The 17,054-nt window shown below is 44.5% G+C and overlaps 2 protein-coding genes across 9 annotated transcripts in view; one reads left to right on the top strand and one right to left on the bottom strand.

Moving 5' to 3' along the window:
- OSGEP (O-sialoglycoprotein endopeptidase) overlaps positions 1 to 17,054 on the top strand; it is a 52,058-nt gene that overhangs the window by 10,650 nt on the left and 24,354 nt on the right. For 3 of the 4 annotated variants that reach the window (XR_009154865.1, XR_009154867.1, XR_009154866.1), the window contains exons 6-12: positions 1,074 to 1,123; positions 2,716 to 2,794; positions 5,351 to 5,416; positions 6,484 to 6,574; positions 8,015 to 8,090; positions 10,955 to 11,053; positions 11,876 to 11,967. Coding sequence is in view for 1 of the 4 variants with exons in the window: in XM_058180618.1 (XP_058036601.1) it covers positions 1,074 to 1,123; positions 2,716 to 2,794; positions 5,351 to 5,416; positions 6,484 to 6,574; positions 8,015 to 8,090; positions 10,955 to 11,053; positions 11,876 to 11,915 (501 nt within the window). In the remaining 3 variants the exon portion in view is untranslated. Of the gene's footprint in view, positions 1 to 1,073; positions 1,124 to 2,715; positions 2,795 to 5,350; positions 5,417 to 6,483; positions 6,575 to 8,014; positions 8,091 to 10,954; positions 11,054 to 11,875; positions 13,281 to 17,054 lie in introns of those variants that run through there. The other variant, XM_058180618.1, reaches the window with a different exon arrangement.
- The window catches only part of LOC131197028 (solute carrier family 12 member 3-like), a 70,768-nt gene continuing 67,409 nt past the window's right edge, over positions 13,696 to 17,054 (bottom strand). For 4 of the 5 annotated variants that reach the window (XM_058180611.1, XM_058180613.1, XM_058180612.1 and 1 more), the window contains one exon: positions 13,698 to 14,109. In XM_058180611.1, the coding sequence (XP_058036594.1) occupies positions 13,968 to 14,109 (142 nt within the window). In that variant the 3' untranslated portion in view covers positions 13,698 to 13,967. Of the gene's footprint in view, positions 14,110 to 17,054 lie in introns of all 5 variants that reach the window. The other variant, XM_058180614.1, reaches the window with a different exon arrangement.

Raw genomic sequence — 17,054 nt, 5'->3', positions numbered from 1 at the left:
GCCAGTGCTTAGTTTTCCTCCGGTAAGAGATACGCCAGCCCTCTTGGAAAAAGGGGCATTTTCGGCAGGTGCGCATGCGTAATGTGGAGTGCATACGCAGGGGAGCATGGGGGGATCATTTGCACATGCGCAAATGGGGGCGTGCATGCATTATTGGTGCTGGCACGCGGGAGTGTTACAGCGCTCGTGCGCACAGACTTTTGACACGCGATGCCAAAAAGGTTCGCCATCACTGATATATGGAAAAGTGATTTCATGTACAAGAAGGTGTCAGGCAAAACAGTGTTACAGATAGTTTTTTACTTAAAATCAATCTTTGCTTTCTTTTGCTACAGTCACTCTACTTCTGTTTTCAGATCCTTATATCTTTTTCTTATTTTCTCCTTTTTCCCCCTCTTTTTTTCTGATGTCTCCAGGTACTGCAATGTCCACTGTCCATGGACATTGTGTCTTTCCTATTGATGATTGCTAAAGTAGGGTTATTGACGATTGCCAAGTACAGTGGTAGTCAACCTGGTCCCTACCGCCCACTAGTGGGCGTTCCAGCTTTCATGGTGGGCGGTAGGGGTTTTTTCCGATACTGAAACACTTTCCTTTTTTTTAATTTAATTGACTTTTTAAAAAAATGTCATAGCATTATTTAAAAACATTTTCATTAGGTTTTCATAAAATTCCCTGTGACAATTTAAATTTTTGAAAATATACTATTTGTATTGCCCGTGCATAAGTTTAGTTCGCGTTATGTAAATGAAACTAAATGGCGCTATAGTGCGACCGCAAACAAAAGAGCCTCGTCCCAGAATAGCTCGCGCATTTCCCCCCACACCACCCAGCTGTACAGACAAGCAAAGCTGGTAGCTGGTGCCCCCCCAAAAAACCCAATCCACGATGCACGAGAGGCATGCGCAGACGATGATACACGGCGCATTACTGTGGAACCGCTGGGCGGTTAGAAAATTCTACTACTAACAGAGATACAAAAGTGGCCGGTAGGTATAAAAAGGTTGACTACCCCATGTCAAGTATTATTAGTATTGTGGAAATCTGATTCTTTTATTTACTTCTTGTCTTAGATCTCAAATGATCCCAGTCCAGGCTACAACATTGAACAGATGGCCAAGAAGTAAGTCATAACAGGGGGAAAATCCCCCCACCCCGCCCACGATCATTTTCTTTGTTCTGTTAAATGTATTTAATATGTACCAAATGTGGATTCCATCTCCTTTGTTAAGTAACTTTGAAAAATACATAAAATCTCCAGCAAGGATCTCAAAAGGTCATAGGAAAAAATTAGCAAGATCCATCTCTTTTCTATGTGTGTGTTTAGTAGATTATGTTGATATTATCCATTTAATCACACCTGACTCTTGGAAATTCTATGAGCCAGGTCTTTCCACGTCTTCCAGTCTTCCACTATTTCTCTGAGTTGTTTTATGTTCTGGCTGGTGTCAGCTTTTTTTTTTTTTTTATAAAAAAAAATTATTTTTATTTTTTATCAACATATTTAAATGTACAGTCTCTTATCCGTCATTAATCATTATTCATTCATCTTATCTTTTTACTTGCATTTGTTAATTGTTCGGGCCTGCTGTTTTACCATTTTCTCTCCTTTATTTTACCACAACCTTTCCTCTTTCTCCTCTCTTCTCTTCCTTTTTCTATCACTTTCTACTTTCCTCATTCCTCCTCTCCTTCCCTTTCCTACTTCCTCTCTACTTTCCCCACTCTTCTCTTCTTCCTCCATTTCTAACCCTCTCTCCTACTCTTTTTTCCCTTTCCTTCTTTCTCTCCTTTTCCCTCTCTTCTTTTCTTCTCTCTCCTTACCTCCCTACTCCCCTCCTTTTCTCTCTCTACTCCTCTCCCCTTTTCCACTCCCTTGTTGTTTCCATTTCAATTCAATCCAATCTAAAATTGTATTTGAGCAGCCCCGGTTTTCTATTTACATACATCTTCATTTCAATTTCTTTTTTGCTTTATAATTACATCTGGCTGGTGTCAGCTTTGATAGTGTCCAGCTGCCATGTTCTTTAGAAGCCTGATTTCTCTTTACTGCTAGCTCTCCCCAAGCAACAGAATTGTTTTCTCCAGGGACTTCCCCCGCACGACAGGGCCAAAGTAAGCGAGATGCAGTTTTGTGATTGCATTTTGTAGGAGTTTGTAGAAAGAAGTTTGCCTTCATTCGTGAGTTTACCTTAAGTTTACCTTCTGAATTCTGTGCTTTCAACAAACGGTGAACCATATATGATCATCATATATTTTACTAAGTCAAGCAAAAGTTGCTGGTTGTTCTGCTGCATGCTGCAAAGGTAAACCTGCAGACCGATGGCATTTAAAGGGGTAGATAGTGGTCTTTCTCTTATCTTCAGAAATTTGGTTCATTTCTGTTTCTGGTTTTTGTTTTCGTTTTTTCTTTGTGGCGTGAGGGCTATTTTGATTCTCCAGGTCTATGTTTCTCATCTTTAGCAACTTTAAGCTCTGTGGAGTTCATGGTGACTGGGGAATTCTGGGAGTTGAAGTTTGCTAAGATTGAGAAACAATGCTCTGGAACAGGGGTCTCCAACCTTGGCAACCTTAAGACTTGTGGACTTCAACACCCAGAATTCCACAAGTCTTAAAGTTACCAAGGTTGGACGCCCCTGATCTGGAGACAGTGTATCTTAAATTATAGCTCCATATAGGAGAAGGAGATTCAGTGCTTCCTCTTTTCCTCTACAGGGGTCAAAAGTTGGTTGAGCTTCCCTATACAGTGAAAGGCATGGACGTGTCCTTCTCTGGGATTCTGTCCCACATAGAGGTACGTAGGATTCAAATCCCACAAACTAGCTGGAAATTGAGAGGAGGAACTTAACTTTTCCTTAAAAAAATATATTTATTGAATTTCCAACATATAAAACACAGAATACAAAAAGCACAACAAAAAGAAAAAACAGACAAAGAAAAAGCATAGCAAAAATTAAGACAGAGATATATAGAATTAGAATTTTTGTAAATATGTTTGTTATGATATGGAAAAGCTGTCATTAGTGTTAAATTTTTGCTAGGAACTTTTCTTTTTTTAAATGCTGCCTTTAAGAACACAACAAAGTCAACTCCCGCCCAATTTAGTTCGGACTCAGAATTGCTAAGTACCTTATTTTTCGGTATATAAGACGCATCTTTTTACTCCCAAAAAGAGGGTGAAAATCTGGGTGTGTCTTATACACCGAATGTAGCCCCACCCACCTGCCGCCCTCCAGCCTTCAGAGGTTGTCGGCCTCTGTGCGTTGCACAGCCACGCGTCCTCATGAAAATGGTCTTGCATCTGCCGCGGTGCTTCAAAGGGTCACACTACAGCTGATCAGTGCTGTAGGCGGCTAGTAGACCAGTGCCTCTTATTTTCAAAGAAGGTAGACCGGTGTGCTCCCAGAAAAGGCAATGAGTAGACCGGTGCCTCTATTTTCAAACAAGTAGACCGGTGCACTCCCCAAAAAAGGCAAATAGACCGGTATGGCTCTGCTAGGCAGAATTCTTGTTTTCTTGTTTTCCTTTCCCAAAATTAAGGTGTGTCTTATATTCTGGTGTGCCTTATACACCAAAAAATATGGTAGGTTAACCTTTGGATGCAGCACCACCAGAAAATGATTAGTCGTTCGGAAAAAGTTGAAAAACCATATCCTGCAAGAAAGCACACATCCCTGTTTTGCCATGCATGGATGTGTCCATGTTTTTTGCTAGGAGCTGAGCGCAGCCGGAAAGAGTTTTAAACGACAATATAGCAATAGCACAGATTTATATAAAACATTTTATACAGTGCTTTATGGTAACCTCTCTAAGCGGTTTACAGAGTCAGCATATTGCCCCCAACAATCTGGGTCCTCATTTTACCCACCTTGGAAGGATTGAAGGCTGAGTCATCCTTGAGCCTGGTGAGACTGGAACTGCTGAATTGCAGGCAGCTGGCAGTCAGCAGAAGTAGCCTACAGTACTGCACTCTAACCACTGTGCCACTTCGGTTCACATTGGTTTATTCTTTCTCCATGGCTACCTATTATGTTTATTTATTTATTTGCCCATTGTGGCGTTTTTGGTGCGTGTACAAAAACCATAATTCTACTTTCTTTTCATTATTTTCATCAGTTACGGCAAGCTGCCTAAGATCGCCATCTGAGTTAGGCGGCCCTATCAACTCTTTAAACAAAATAAACATTACTTCTTATAAAACAATTAATTAACCTGTAACTAATATGCCCCACCCTCCTGTATAATGAAGCACTCTGGCCCTTAAAGACAAAAACCTTCATTCTGTACCATTTTCAACACCCCCAAATTATTTTAAGAGCCATGGGGGTGCAGTGGTTAGAATGCATATTGCAAGCTAACTCTGCTGACTGCGAGGAGTTTGATCCAGACTGGCTCAAGATTGACTTAGCCTTCCATTCTTCCGAGGTCAGTAAAATGATACAGATTGTTTTGGGAAATAGGCTGACTCTGTAAATGGCTTAGAGAAGGCTGTGAAGCAGTATATAAGTCTAAATGCTGTTGCTATTTCCTCAGTTCTGATTCCAAAAAAGATATCCCTCGTATACAGTTCTTATTCTGAAAAGAGGGACATTCCCTTATTTTGTTAACAAAATACTAGTAAATTACATTTTGTCAGCAAATATTAATATTGCTAGAAAAAAAACCCAAATGGAAAAATGGAAACCCTCCCCCCAAAAAACCAGGTTAATATCATCAGTACAGGTAGTCCTTGTTTAATGACAGTCTTGTTTAGTGACTATCCATACAACAGTGATGAAAAGGTAGCTTTATGACCAATTCTCATTTTTAGGATCTTCGCAGGTCCACAAAGCAAAGGAAAATTGAAGTTGAAGTTGAAATATAGAATAGAAGAGGAGTGGAGAGGGGAGGGGAGGGGAGAGGAGAGGAGAGGAGCGGAGAGAATAGAATAGAATAAAATAAAATTGAATTGAATTGAATTGAATTCTTTATTGGCCAAGTGTGATTGGACACACAAGGAATTTGTCTTTGGTATACATGGTTACTAATAAGCTATCAAATCGTACTACGAAACAAATAAAAAAAATATAAATTGAAAGATGCAAGCAAATAAAAAATCTGAAATAAGATTATTTCAGCTGCAGTTTCACTTAGTGTACACTTAATAGCCAAGTTGCTGGTCCCAATCATGGTTGAATGTCTACGGAGATTCTCAATCATCCAGGTCATGGTTGTCCCAAAGGTGCATTTGGATTTTCTTTGAAGACATTTTGCTTGTCATCCAAGAAGCTTCTTCACCTCTGGGCCAATCATGGTTGCTAAATGAGGACCATCTAAATAGATACCAAGGATTCATGCTGTTCTCTTGCAGGATGTGGCTCACAGAATGCTGTCTGCAGGAGAATGCACTCCAGAGGACCTCTGCTTCTCTCTACAGGTAAGGAACTAATTCAGAACTGGATCAAAGATTTTGTAGAGCGGGGTCTCCAACTTTGGCATCTCTTAAGGTTTGTGGACTTCCAGAATTCCTCAGCCAGGATGCATGCACTTTATCACTTGATGACAGCAATCTTGGTTGCTGTCGTAACCCCAGAACAATGTTAGAGGGAGGATAGAAAGCAGGGGTGAAACCCAGCAGGTTCTGACAAGTTCTGGAGAACTGGTAGCGAAAATTTTGAGCAGTTCGGAGAACCGGCAGCGGAAAATTTGAATAGTACGGAGAACTGGCAAATACCACCTCTGGCTGGCCCCAGAGTGGGGTAGGAATGGAGATTTTGCAATCTCCTTCCCCCAGGAGTGGGGAGGGAATGTGGATTTTGCAGTATCCTTCCCCTGCCACCTCCACCAAGCCCACAGAACCGGTAATAAAAAAAATTGGATTTCACCACAGATAGAAGGACAGAAGGAAAAGCCACTACCAAGGCAATGATTGGATAAGAGGGGGCTGAGCCAAGGTCGAGAAAGTAACTTGAGAAAACAGCTCGGACAAGCTTGTTTCATACAAATAAGGTAGAAAGAATCATTCTGTTATTAGCTGTTAGTAGTACTGCTCTACAAGGCATTCGTTTTTTACTGGGGTAAAATCTACTTACCTTCCTTACCGGTTCAGAAGTGCATGCGTGCGCACGTCATATGTGCGTGCAGACCTTCTGAGCATGTGCAAAACCTTCTGCGCATGACACCCGGGAGGGTGGGCGGAGCTTCACTCCACCATCGCTACCGGATCACTGAACCACCGGGCACGATTGCTACCGGATTGCGTGATCCGGTCCGATCCAGAAGCATTTCACCCCTGGTTTCTTAGTCTGGTCAACCTTGTAGGCTGACAGATTGGGCCCCAGGATGGAAGGGGCCCATAGGTTTCTAGAAAAGATCTACTTCTTTGACATCAGAATGTAAAGATTTATTTATATTGCATGTGTAGATAGAGGAGGATGGGCATCCATAATTGAAAATTGAAGAGAGAGCTCTGAACTGATCCCACAATTTCTCCTTCCCCATCAGGAAACCCTCTTTGCAATGCTGGTGGAGATCACCGAACGGGCCATGGCGCACACGGGCTCCAGCGAGGCATTAATTGTGGGCGGCGTTGGCTGTAGGTGATTCGGATGGATGCTGGGGAGAACTAATGTCCCTCGAGGCTAGATGGGGAAGTTGAGAAATACATGTTAGTTGTGAAGTCGTGTCCGACCCATCGCGATCCCATGGACAACGTTCCTCCAGGCTTCCTGTCCTCTACCATCCTCTGGAGTCCATTTAAGCTCACGCTGACTGCTTCAGTGACTCCATCCAGCCACCTTGTTCTCTGCCGTCCCATTCTTCTTTTGCCCTCAATCTTTCCCAGCATTAGGCTCTTCTCCAGTGAGTCCTTCCTTCTCATTAGGTGGCCAAAGTATTTGAGTTTCATCTTCAGGATCTGGCCTTCTAAAGAGCAGTCAGGGTTGATCTCCTCTAGGACCGACCAGTCCAAGGGACTCTCAGGAGTCTTCTCCAGCACCAGAGTTCAAAGGCCTCAATTCTTTGGCACTCAGCCTTTCTTATGGTCCAACTTTCACAGCCATACATTGCAATTGGGAAAACCATGGCCTTGATTATATGCACTTTTGAGAAATACATAGTCACTCAATTTATAACCATTCATTTGAGGACCATTAGAAGTTACAACAGCACTGAAGAAGGCGACTTATGCCCATTTTTCACATGGCTGTTGCAACATAGTCATGTGATCAAAATTCGGATGCTTGGCAATTGGCTCATATCCATGACGGTTGCAGTGTCCACAAGATTAAAATAGTCAAGGTGGAGAAAATTTATGAAGGATGGTTGAAGGAACTGGGTATATCTAATCTAGTGAAAAGAAGGACTGGGGTGACATGGTAGCAGCTCTCCAATATTTGAGGGCCTGCCACAAAGAAGAGGGAGTCTTCTCCAAAGCAGGGATCTCAACCTTGGCAACTTTACGACTTGTTGACTTCAACTCCCACAATTCCTCAACCAGTGCATGGGATTTGAAGTCCATAAATCATAAAATTGCCAAGATTGGAGACCCCTGCTCCAAAGCACCTGAAGGGAGGACAGAACAGAATAACAGAGTTGGAAGGGACCTTGTAGGTCATCTAGTCCAGGTGTTGCCAACCCTTTCGGACCTACAGGGACCACAAAATTCATAATTTTAAATCCCGTGGACCACTAATATGAATTTTTCAAAAATAATAATATTTATTGCAATATAAAAATGCAAATAATTTTTCTGCAGACCACCAAAATTTTAATGTGGACCACCAGTTGGTGACTGCCGATCTAGTCCAACCCCTTGCCAAAGCAGGAGACCCTACACCATTTCTGACAGATGGCAGTCTAGTCTCTTCTTGAAAGCTTCCGGTGATGAAGCTCCCACAACTTCTGAAGGACAGGAAGCAACAGATATTAAAATAGTCAAGATGGAGAAACATCGGTCTTATTAGATGCAGTGCTTGTTGCCTTTCAACTGGGTTTTATTTTTTGCCAATCAGAGAGATTGTTCCTTTCTTTGCAGGTAACGAGCGACTTCAAGAGATGATGGGGATCATGTGCAAAGAGAGAGGGGCTCAACTCTTTGCAACTGATGAAAGGTGAGAACCCTCCCACTCTCCATTTTCTTCCAAAGATCCTCCTAGACTTAGCTTCCAGGCATCTGTTAGAGCACAGGAGTCAAACTTGCCATGTCAAGTTGCGGACCGTGACCTATCACAATGTTTTCCCCCTTCGTGGAGCTGGGGTGGGCATGGCCTGCACATGACCCCCTGGCCGCGAATTTTCATACCCCTGTATCAGGGGCTGGGTGTCACCATTTGCCTAACGGTGTTTATTAGCATCAAGCACACCTACACAGACTGCACTTGGAATACTGCCTCCAGTTTTGGCCTCCCCATTATAAAAAAGATATTGAGACTCTGGAAAGACTGCAGAGAAGAGCAACAAAGATAATTAGGGGACTGGAGCCTAAAACATACAAAGAACGGTTGCAGGAATTGGGTATGGCTAGCCTAGTGGAAAGAAGGAATAGGTGTGACGTGATAGCAGTGTTCCAATATTTGAGGGGCTGTCACAAAAAAGAAGGGGTCATCCTATTTTCCAAAGCACCAAAAGGCAAGACAAGAAACCATGGATGGGAACTAATCAAGGAGAGATGCAGCCTAGAACTGAAGAGAAATTTCTTGATAGTTAGAACAATAAACCTAGTGGAACAGCTTGCTTTCAGAAGTTATGGGAGCTTCATCACTGGAGGTTTTTAAGAAGAGACTGGACAGCCATTTCTCTGAATGGTATACGGTCTGCTTGAGAATGGGGTTGGACTGGAAGACCTCAGTGGTGGGATTCAGATAATTTAACAACCGGTTCTGTGGGTGTGGTTAGGTGGTCATGTGACTGGGTGGGCGTGGCCAACTTGACATCACTCACAGCAAGGTGGGGCGCACCTTGCTGTGAGTGGCGTCATTGGCCACACCCACTCAGTCACATGACCGATGCTGCAGAGACAGGTGATTTCTTACCTTCCCCACCCACCCACCCTTGGGCTGGCAAAATAAAAGCCCATCTAAAGAGTATTGCCTGCCTGCCGAATACTGGCAAAAGGAGGCTAGGGGGGGAAAAAAGAGAAGGGCGCATGGAAATGCTCCATTTTCCATGCCATGCTGGTTTGGGATGGGGAAGTAGGAGGGGAGCAAACAGGCTACTCAGTCCATATGTACTCACCAGCATGACAGCAAATCTCTCTTCCCGCTCACCGGTTTAGGCATTGGGGAACTTGGCCAATTTTTTTCCAGCCCTTGTGCAGGGAATCCCAGGAGCGGCAGCATATTGCATGCTTTTCACTCCAAGCAGCCCGGACTGGAAAACACATGGCTGGGGTGGAGGAGCGGTCCTTAACAAACTCAAAACTGTTGCTCCAAGCCTGAGTTCCCTGCACGAGAGTTGCAAGCCCAGCTCTGGCTGCAGACATGCGATTGTGAGGGCAGGTTTTTTCCAAGACCAGTCATAGAGGGAAACAGAGATGAGTGTGGCGGAGTACCAGCTCTCAGGTGGGGAACCCAGACTTGGAACTCAGTTTTGAGCTTGTTAAGAAGCATTGCTCCTCTTCCCCAACCATGTGTTTTCCAGTCCGGGCTGCTTGGAGTGAAAAGCATGCAATATGCTGCCGCTCCTGGGATTCCCTGCACAAGCGCTGGAAGAAAATTGGCCAGGAAAAGCATGCTGTCAAGTCCCAGTTTAGGGCTAGCCATACCTGGGAGAAGTGGGGCACAGAGCTGCAACCATCAGAACTGGCAATTCCAACAGCGAACAAGGCTGCAGCTGCGGTTGTGGCGGGACATGTCGGGACAGTGCTGGCCTGAAACTAGCATGGCCCCGCTGTGAGGACACTTGGCCCACTGGTCAGTAGGTTGCTTACCTGCCTGGCAGTGTTGGAAGAGAAAGAGGCAGAGAAGTTCAGCCAAGTCTTCTTCTCCTTCTCCTCCTTCTCGGCCTCAAACAAACAGGCACACATACCTCATGGTACCGGGATCTTGGGAGACGGTGCGTGCCCACGTGTCCTGGCACTGTGAGATGTGTGCATGTTCTCTGTGTGTTTCAGGCTGAGAAGAAGACCACTTGCCCGAAGTTTTCCTGCCTTGGAAGCTGCCTTTAAGTAGCTGCCTGTGGCAGCTGCCATCCGAGCAGCTTCGGCTGGCCCGAAGAACAGGGCACTGATGGTGGTGACGGGTCAGGAGAATGGCAGGACACATCAGGATAGCGCCAGCCTGGACCTCATCAGCAGGCCGTCCTGGCCGGGTCTGGCCACGAGCTGCATCAGCACCGGCACCAGCAGGCAGTGGGGTGCGTAGCCACTAGAAGTCCCATCTTGTTCTTCATGCTGGCTATGCACCCATTGCCTGTGCAGCGGCGGCAGCCTAGGCTGGCCCAGCAGTCAGCACTCGACTGGGGCTTTCCGTGGTAGCAGGAAGGCTGGCCCGGCTGGCCCAGGAATTGACTTGACCAGGGCCTGCAGCCAGGGGAGGTATTATTTTAACTACTGGGTCGCAAATGTGAGCAACCACCTTCTATGCATGCGCAGAGCATAAAAAAAAGACATGATGATGTCCAGGCGGGTGGGCGGAGCCTCCTGCAGCCCCAGCTACCAGTTTGCCTGAACCGGGTAGAACTGGCAGAATCCCACCACTGGAACACCTGCAATGTCCCTTTCAATTCTGTTATAACTTGCAGGATATAAGCAGCCTAACAAAACCAGAGTTGTTTGAATCCAGTTATTTGCCCGAGTGTCTCCTAGACTCAACTAAGCTGCAAGTAGCAAATTTGGAAAGTGATAACAATCGCACCATGCTGTTGCGGAGCTTCTTTGAGTCTAAAGCCTTTGCAAGAGAACAAAAGAGAGGCCGCGCTCAGAAAGGCTGTCCTTTTTTAAATATTCTCCGATTCCTCATGACCGTTTTGTACCCAGGTTCTGCATTGACAACGGTGCCATGATCGCACAAGCTGGTTGGGAAATGTTTCGGTCCGGCCAAATCACAGCGCTTGAAGATTCATGGATTACGCAAAGGTGATTGTCCTTGTTTGCAAAACAGGGGGAAAGAATTGTGAACTTAAGGTGAAATGGGGCACATAAGAACTGAGGCATTTAATTTATTTAGTTCTTTGTGAAATCAGAAACCTTTGAAGCTGCGGCTTTATTCGGTCTTTGGAACTCCCATCTTTTTAAACTTCCTGCCATTGTGCACCTCTAAATAGAGGTAGTCCTTGAGTTATGGCCACAATTGAACCCAGAATTTACATTGCTAAATGAGAAATTTGTTCAGCGAGTTTTGTCCTATTTTACAGACTTTTCTTGCCCCATCTGTTAAGTGAATCACTGCAGTTGTTGAATTAGTAAAACGGTTGTTAAGTGAATCCAGCTTTCCCATTGAGTTTGCCTGTCAGAGGTTGTAAAACAGGATCATGTGACCCAGGGACTTTGCAACCGTCATAAATATGAACCACTGTCAAGCATCTGAATGTAAATTATATGACTACAGGAATGCTGCAATGGTCATAAATGTGAAAAATGGCCATTTTTTTCAGTGCCATAACTTCAAAGAGTTACTAAATGAACTGTTATAAGTCGAGGACTACCTGTACAGATCCAGAAAATGCAATGACTCTAGAAACAAACAGCTCCCTACATTTTTGCAATTAACAGCTTGGGAGTCCAGATTTGGTGGCAAATCAGCCTGATTATGGGTGTAGCTTTGTACTTCTTCCCATCCCCTCCATTTTTAAAGGCCTGTTAAAGCTACATTTGATATGAGCTTTGAGGTAAATTGCATCCTCAGAGGAATGGATGCCCTCTCAAACCCAATGAGTTGCGTTCTTTCATTCTTTCCAGGTATCGTACAGACGAAGTGGAGGTAACGTGGCGAGACTAAGGGTTTCCCTTTGCCTGAAAATCTTCTCCGGTTTGGAAGCCATGAAGTGAAGGCAAGTGGAAGGCTCAAGAGATACACTTTTTTTAAAAAAAACAACAACATACACAATCACTTTTTTGGCCCAAAATAAATGATTTGATTTTGTAGGAAGGGCTCTACAGTGTGTCTATGCTGGGTCTATTGAGAAGAAAAGTGGGCACTTTTGAGCAACACAGCACATCCAGGAGCTGAGGCAGTTCACTAGTTTTTGCTTGTGAGTCTTCATATCTGCTGATTTCAATTTTCTTTCCCCCTGCAAAAGCCACCTTGTCTTCCGGTGTGGACAGAACCTTCCATCTCAGCCATAATTATATAGGTCATGAGCTCAACTGACTGGTGACGCTGAAATATTTGGGTTTCTTTTAATTTACCAGGAAGCAAAGGGTTAAGAGGCAAAGTGGGTGTCCCTTTTTAGCAAGATTTCAGTCATTTTTAAGGGGTGCAATGGATGCCGAAGCAGCTGAAAAGCTCTGTCTCTAGGACCCCTCAAAATGATCTGAAACTTGAACCTATTTGGGAATCTGCAAATGAGCTACATGCTGCCCTTAAAGTAGGCGTTGGGTAACTATGGCCCTTTACGACCTGCGGACTTCAACTCCCAGAATTCCTGATCCAGCACGGCCGACAACGTCTATGGAGATTCTCAGTCATCCAGGTCATGGTTGTCCCAAAGATGCTTTTTCAAGAGACCAATAAGACTTTCTGGTTTTTCTTTTGAAGATGTTTCGCTTCCTATCCAAGAAGTTTCTTCAACTCTGACTGGATGGAGAGAAATGGAAGGATTTATACTCCTTTGCAGTACAAATGACCATGTCGTGTCCCACTCCTCCGCTGACGGCCGGGTCAGGGAAATCCGAATCAAGCTTGCCTCTGCAGCTCTGCCAAAGTCCTGGCAAAGTCCTCAGAGCAGGCAGGACACCAGTAAGTGACTTCAGCAAGATCAGTTCGACTTTTGCCTGACTCAGAGACTGCCAGAAAGCAGATCCTTTATATAGGCCATGGGGTGTGGCTCCATGACTCAGCACTCATTAAGGCCTGCCCCTCCCTTCCTTCTGTTGCCTCCGCCTATCCAATCTTCTGATGCGAGGATCACTCCAATCAGCTGTTGGTAATAAACCCTCCTCAGGCTCACATGCTGTGGAGGAGGGGGAGGGGTCCAGCTGCTCCGTTTGCCTGGGCATGGAGTCAGGGCTGGGGCTGGGAGGTGCTCCTTCTTCTGTAGTTTGTCTGGGCATGGAGCCAGGACTGGGGCCGGGAGGCATACATTCCTCCGTGTTCGGGAGCAGATAAGAAGGCCCCGGCTGCTCTGAGGGCGGGCAAGACACAACAGACCAGCTGTCTGTAAGGAGTATAAATCCTTCCATTCCCCTCCATCCAGTCAGAGTTGAAGAAGCTTCTTGGATGAGAAGCGAAACGCCTTCAAAAGAAAATCCAGAAAATCCACTTGCCTCTTGGAAAAAGTATCTTTGGGACACGGGTGACTTAGAAATGCTGGGAGTTGAAGTCCATAGGTTACAAAGGGGCCATAGTTGTCCACCCCTGCCTTAAAGGCTCAACTCTGTCTTCTTGCCTTTGTCACTCGAGAGTTGCACCCACTAAGGTTTGCAGCATGTGGAGCTTTGCTAGAAAAGGAACCCCATAAGCGGAGGAGGAAGTACGGCGCTAAGAAGAACAAAGTAGGAGACACACCAGGGTTATTAAATAACAATATTCAAAAAAAAAAGTATCATTATTTACAGAGTATGGAGACACAACACATTCAGAATCGGTCCTCTGCGTTCAAATTCAACAACAAGCAGGGATTTTGAAAAAAAACTCAGCAAAATCCCTTTGTTGTGTGTGGATGGTGATGCAGTCTCCTGGTGATGCTGACACACTCAATGGCAATGCCCGTTTGCTTTCCATGGTGGGGGGGACTGTCAGACTTGGGAGTCTTCTGCCCCCCCTTGCTGCATAACAGGCAGCCCCTTATAGCCTGTTTGCGCAAGGCTTCTTTGGGATCTTGCTAACCCCCTATTGGCAGTAGAGGGTGAGTGCATCCTCTTGATTGCCCCGGATGAAGACAATTGGTGGATGTAAGTCCTTGGAGACTGTCTCAAGCCAGGCCATGTAGAGGGAGCTGGGGCAGGCTCCTTTACGTACCACCGGAAGGCTTCTGGAGAATTAAGGAAAGGTAGAGAAGAAGTTAGGGATGTAATGAACTAAGAGACCCCACATTACAAAATCTGTGTGTACCCAACGGCTAGGATGGACATTGCATAGACGTGACCTTCCTGAAAAAGGCAGGGCAAACAATTTCTGCCATTACCTGATTAACTTGGCCTCCTACATTAAATCAGTGTTTGAACAAGCTCTGATATAAGGCCATTTGTTTTAAAAAATGTTGCTAGCAAGCAAGCAACAATCTCACAAGAAAAATGATAACTTAGAAGGACCCTTCCATGTTGGATACAGCATCTTCTAAGACTCTTCATTTGTATGGGTCATTGTTGGATCTTTGCACAACACAATACTGGAAATGCTTTATCCCCGCTCAGAGAAAAAGCCACTTAATTCAGACCATTAATTGCTGAAGATTCATTAACCTGAGGATATCTTTAAATCAATTTTTTTAAAATTTGCATTTATATCCCGCCCTTCGCCGAAGACTCAGGGTGGCTTACACTATGTCAAGCAATAGTCTTCATCCTATTTGTATATTTATATACAAAGTCAACTTATTGCCCCCAACAATCTGGGTCCTCATTTTACCTGCCTTATAAACGATGGAAGGCTGAGTCAACCTTGGGCCTGGTGGGACTTGAACCTGCAGTAATTGCAAGCAGCTGCTGTTAATAACAGACTGTCTTATCCACTCAAGGACAATTGCCACTCAAGGACAATTGCCTTTTTCATTTGGTGGGAAAACAGTCAAGGAGAACTTTTGAGGTGGCCTGTAGACTATTTTCATTGTAACTACTGAATTCCAAATGATTGTTTGCTTTCCTCATCTGAGCTTTAATTAGTATTTAATAAATTCTTTTGAGTGGGCTGGTTATTAATTATAGTTTCATTCTGGACTGCTTACTGCTTAACAACCTGTTTTATGATCTATAATGTTTGCTACTGATAGACGCAACACTGGGGGTTGAGCAGTGTTTGGTACAGCCTATTTTTTTAAAAATTAGCTCTGTGGATTTTGTTTTTCTACAGTAAAAAAGAGCTAGTTTTGTCTAGGACCAGGCTAAAAAGCTGGAGACCATGAGTTCTTGTCCTGCCTTAGGCATGAAAGTTGGCTGGGTGACCTTGAGCCAGTCACTCTCTCTCAGCCCAACTTACCTCACAGGCATGTTGTTATGGGGAAAATAGGAGGAGGAAGATGTGTTGGATATATTCACTGCCTTTAGTTATTTGTAAAAAGTAATAACGGCAAGATGCAAATAAATAAAAACAAAATATTTTGCTTATTTTCCCCAAATCTGCTGTCAATTTTTTTTAGAGGGGAGGGGTGATTATTTATTTTTCTAGCAGGTGAAGGTATATGTTCAGGAGGAATTGTTTAATAGGTATACAACTTTCTAAATTAAAATTAAAATGAATTTGGTCTAGTGGTTAAGGTATCAGGCTAGAAACCAGAAGACAGCGAGTTCTAATCCCACCTTAGCCATGAAAGCTAGTGGCTGACCTTGGGCCAGTCCCTCCCTTTCTCTCTCAGCCAAGCCACCTCACAAGATTGTTGTTGGGGGGGAGGAATAGGAGGAGGAAGATATATATTTGTTGCCTTCTACCCTGTTTCCCCAAAAATGAGACCCAACCGGAAAATAGGTCCTAGCATGATTTTTCAGGATGCTCGTAATATAAGCCCTGCCCCCCAAAATAAGCCCCAATTAAGACTGTCATCCAGATGGGTACATTTAGTATCGTATTTCCCCCAAAATAAGACCTAACCAGAAAATAAGCCCTAAGGCATCTTTTGGAGCGAAAATTAATATAGGATATAATCTTATTTTTGGGGAAACATAGTATTATTTATAGAAATAATAAAGGCAGGATAAAAATTTTTTAAAAGTTAATCAGGTCTGATTGCATAGCTAGGCATGTAATTTATTTTTTCCTGCCTAACGAGTTTTATTTGTCTAGCAAAACAAAAAAAGAATAGGACACTAAGACCCGAAACACTGTACTTTGGAACTATTAGTGACATACAATGAGCTCTGGAGATTTCCTGTTCCCATCCTTGTGGAGGATAGCCACAGGGATTAAAAGTATATCCTCAGAAAGCTGAATTTTCTGAGTCGTGAACTTTCCATCCAATATTCTTGTGTGTAATAAAATTGGAATGCAGGTGGTCTTGTAGCCAAACATATACATGCATCTCCTGTCTTTCATTCAGGAGCTTATGCCAATGCAACTTGTATTCCTTCCTCAACTTTCCCCCACCACAACCCTGTAAGGTAGGACGAAAGTTAGGAACTGGCCCAAAGCCCCTCAGGATGCTTCTGGGTCTGAAGATAGATTAGAACAGTGATGGCTAACCTTTTTGCCATCGTGTGCCAGGAGCAGGGCACGGAGGGGGGTTAGGGAAGTTGGCAAACGGGCCAACTCGCCCTCCCCAAGCTCCTAGAAAGGCTCTGGAGGCTGGGAAGAGCAAAAAACGGGCCTTCCAGTCCCACCAGAAGTTGGCAAACGGGCCGTTTCTGGTCTCTAGAGAGCCACCAGGGGTGGGGGAGGCTGTTTTCACCCTCCCCAAGCTCCTAAAAAGGCTCTGGAGGCTGGCAAGAAAAACGGCTCTTTCCCACTCCCTGCCGAGGCCCTCCGGAGGCAGGAAACAGCCTGTTTCCCTACTTCCCGAAGGCCTGAAAATCAGCTGGCCAGCGCACATGTGCGCACCAGAGCTGAGATCACATGCCCACCAAGATGGCTACACGTGCCACCTGTGGCACATGTACCATTGGTTCGCCATCACAGGATTAGAACATAAATCTCTTTGCTCGTAGACCAGTACCTTAATACTAAACCATGCTGGCACTCAAATCAAACCGTGCTCCCTCGTGCACTTGGCAAATCAATAGGGATCAGCAAGGCAATGCTTTCATAACTGCAGTCTTGTGACCTATCCAC

The sequence above is a fragment of the Ahaetulla prasina genome, chromosome 4, assembly GCF_028640845.1.
Source record: "Ahaetulla prasina isolate Xishuangbanna chromosome 4, ASM2864084v1, whole genome shotgun sequence".
NCBI lineage: Eukaryota > Metazoa > Chordata > Lepidosauria > Squamata > Colubridae > Ahaetulla > Ahaetulla prasina.
This window is presented reverse-complemented; position numbering and strand designations above follow the sequence as displayed.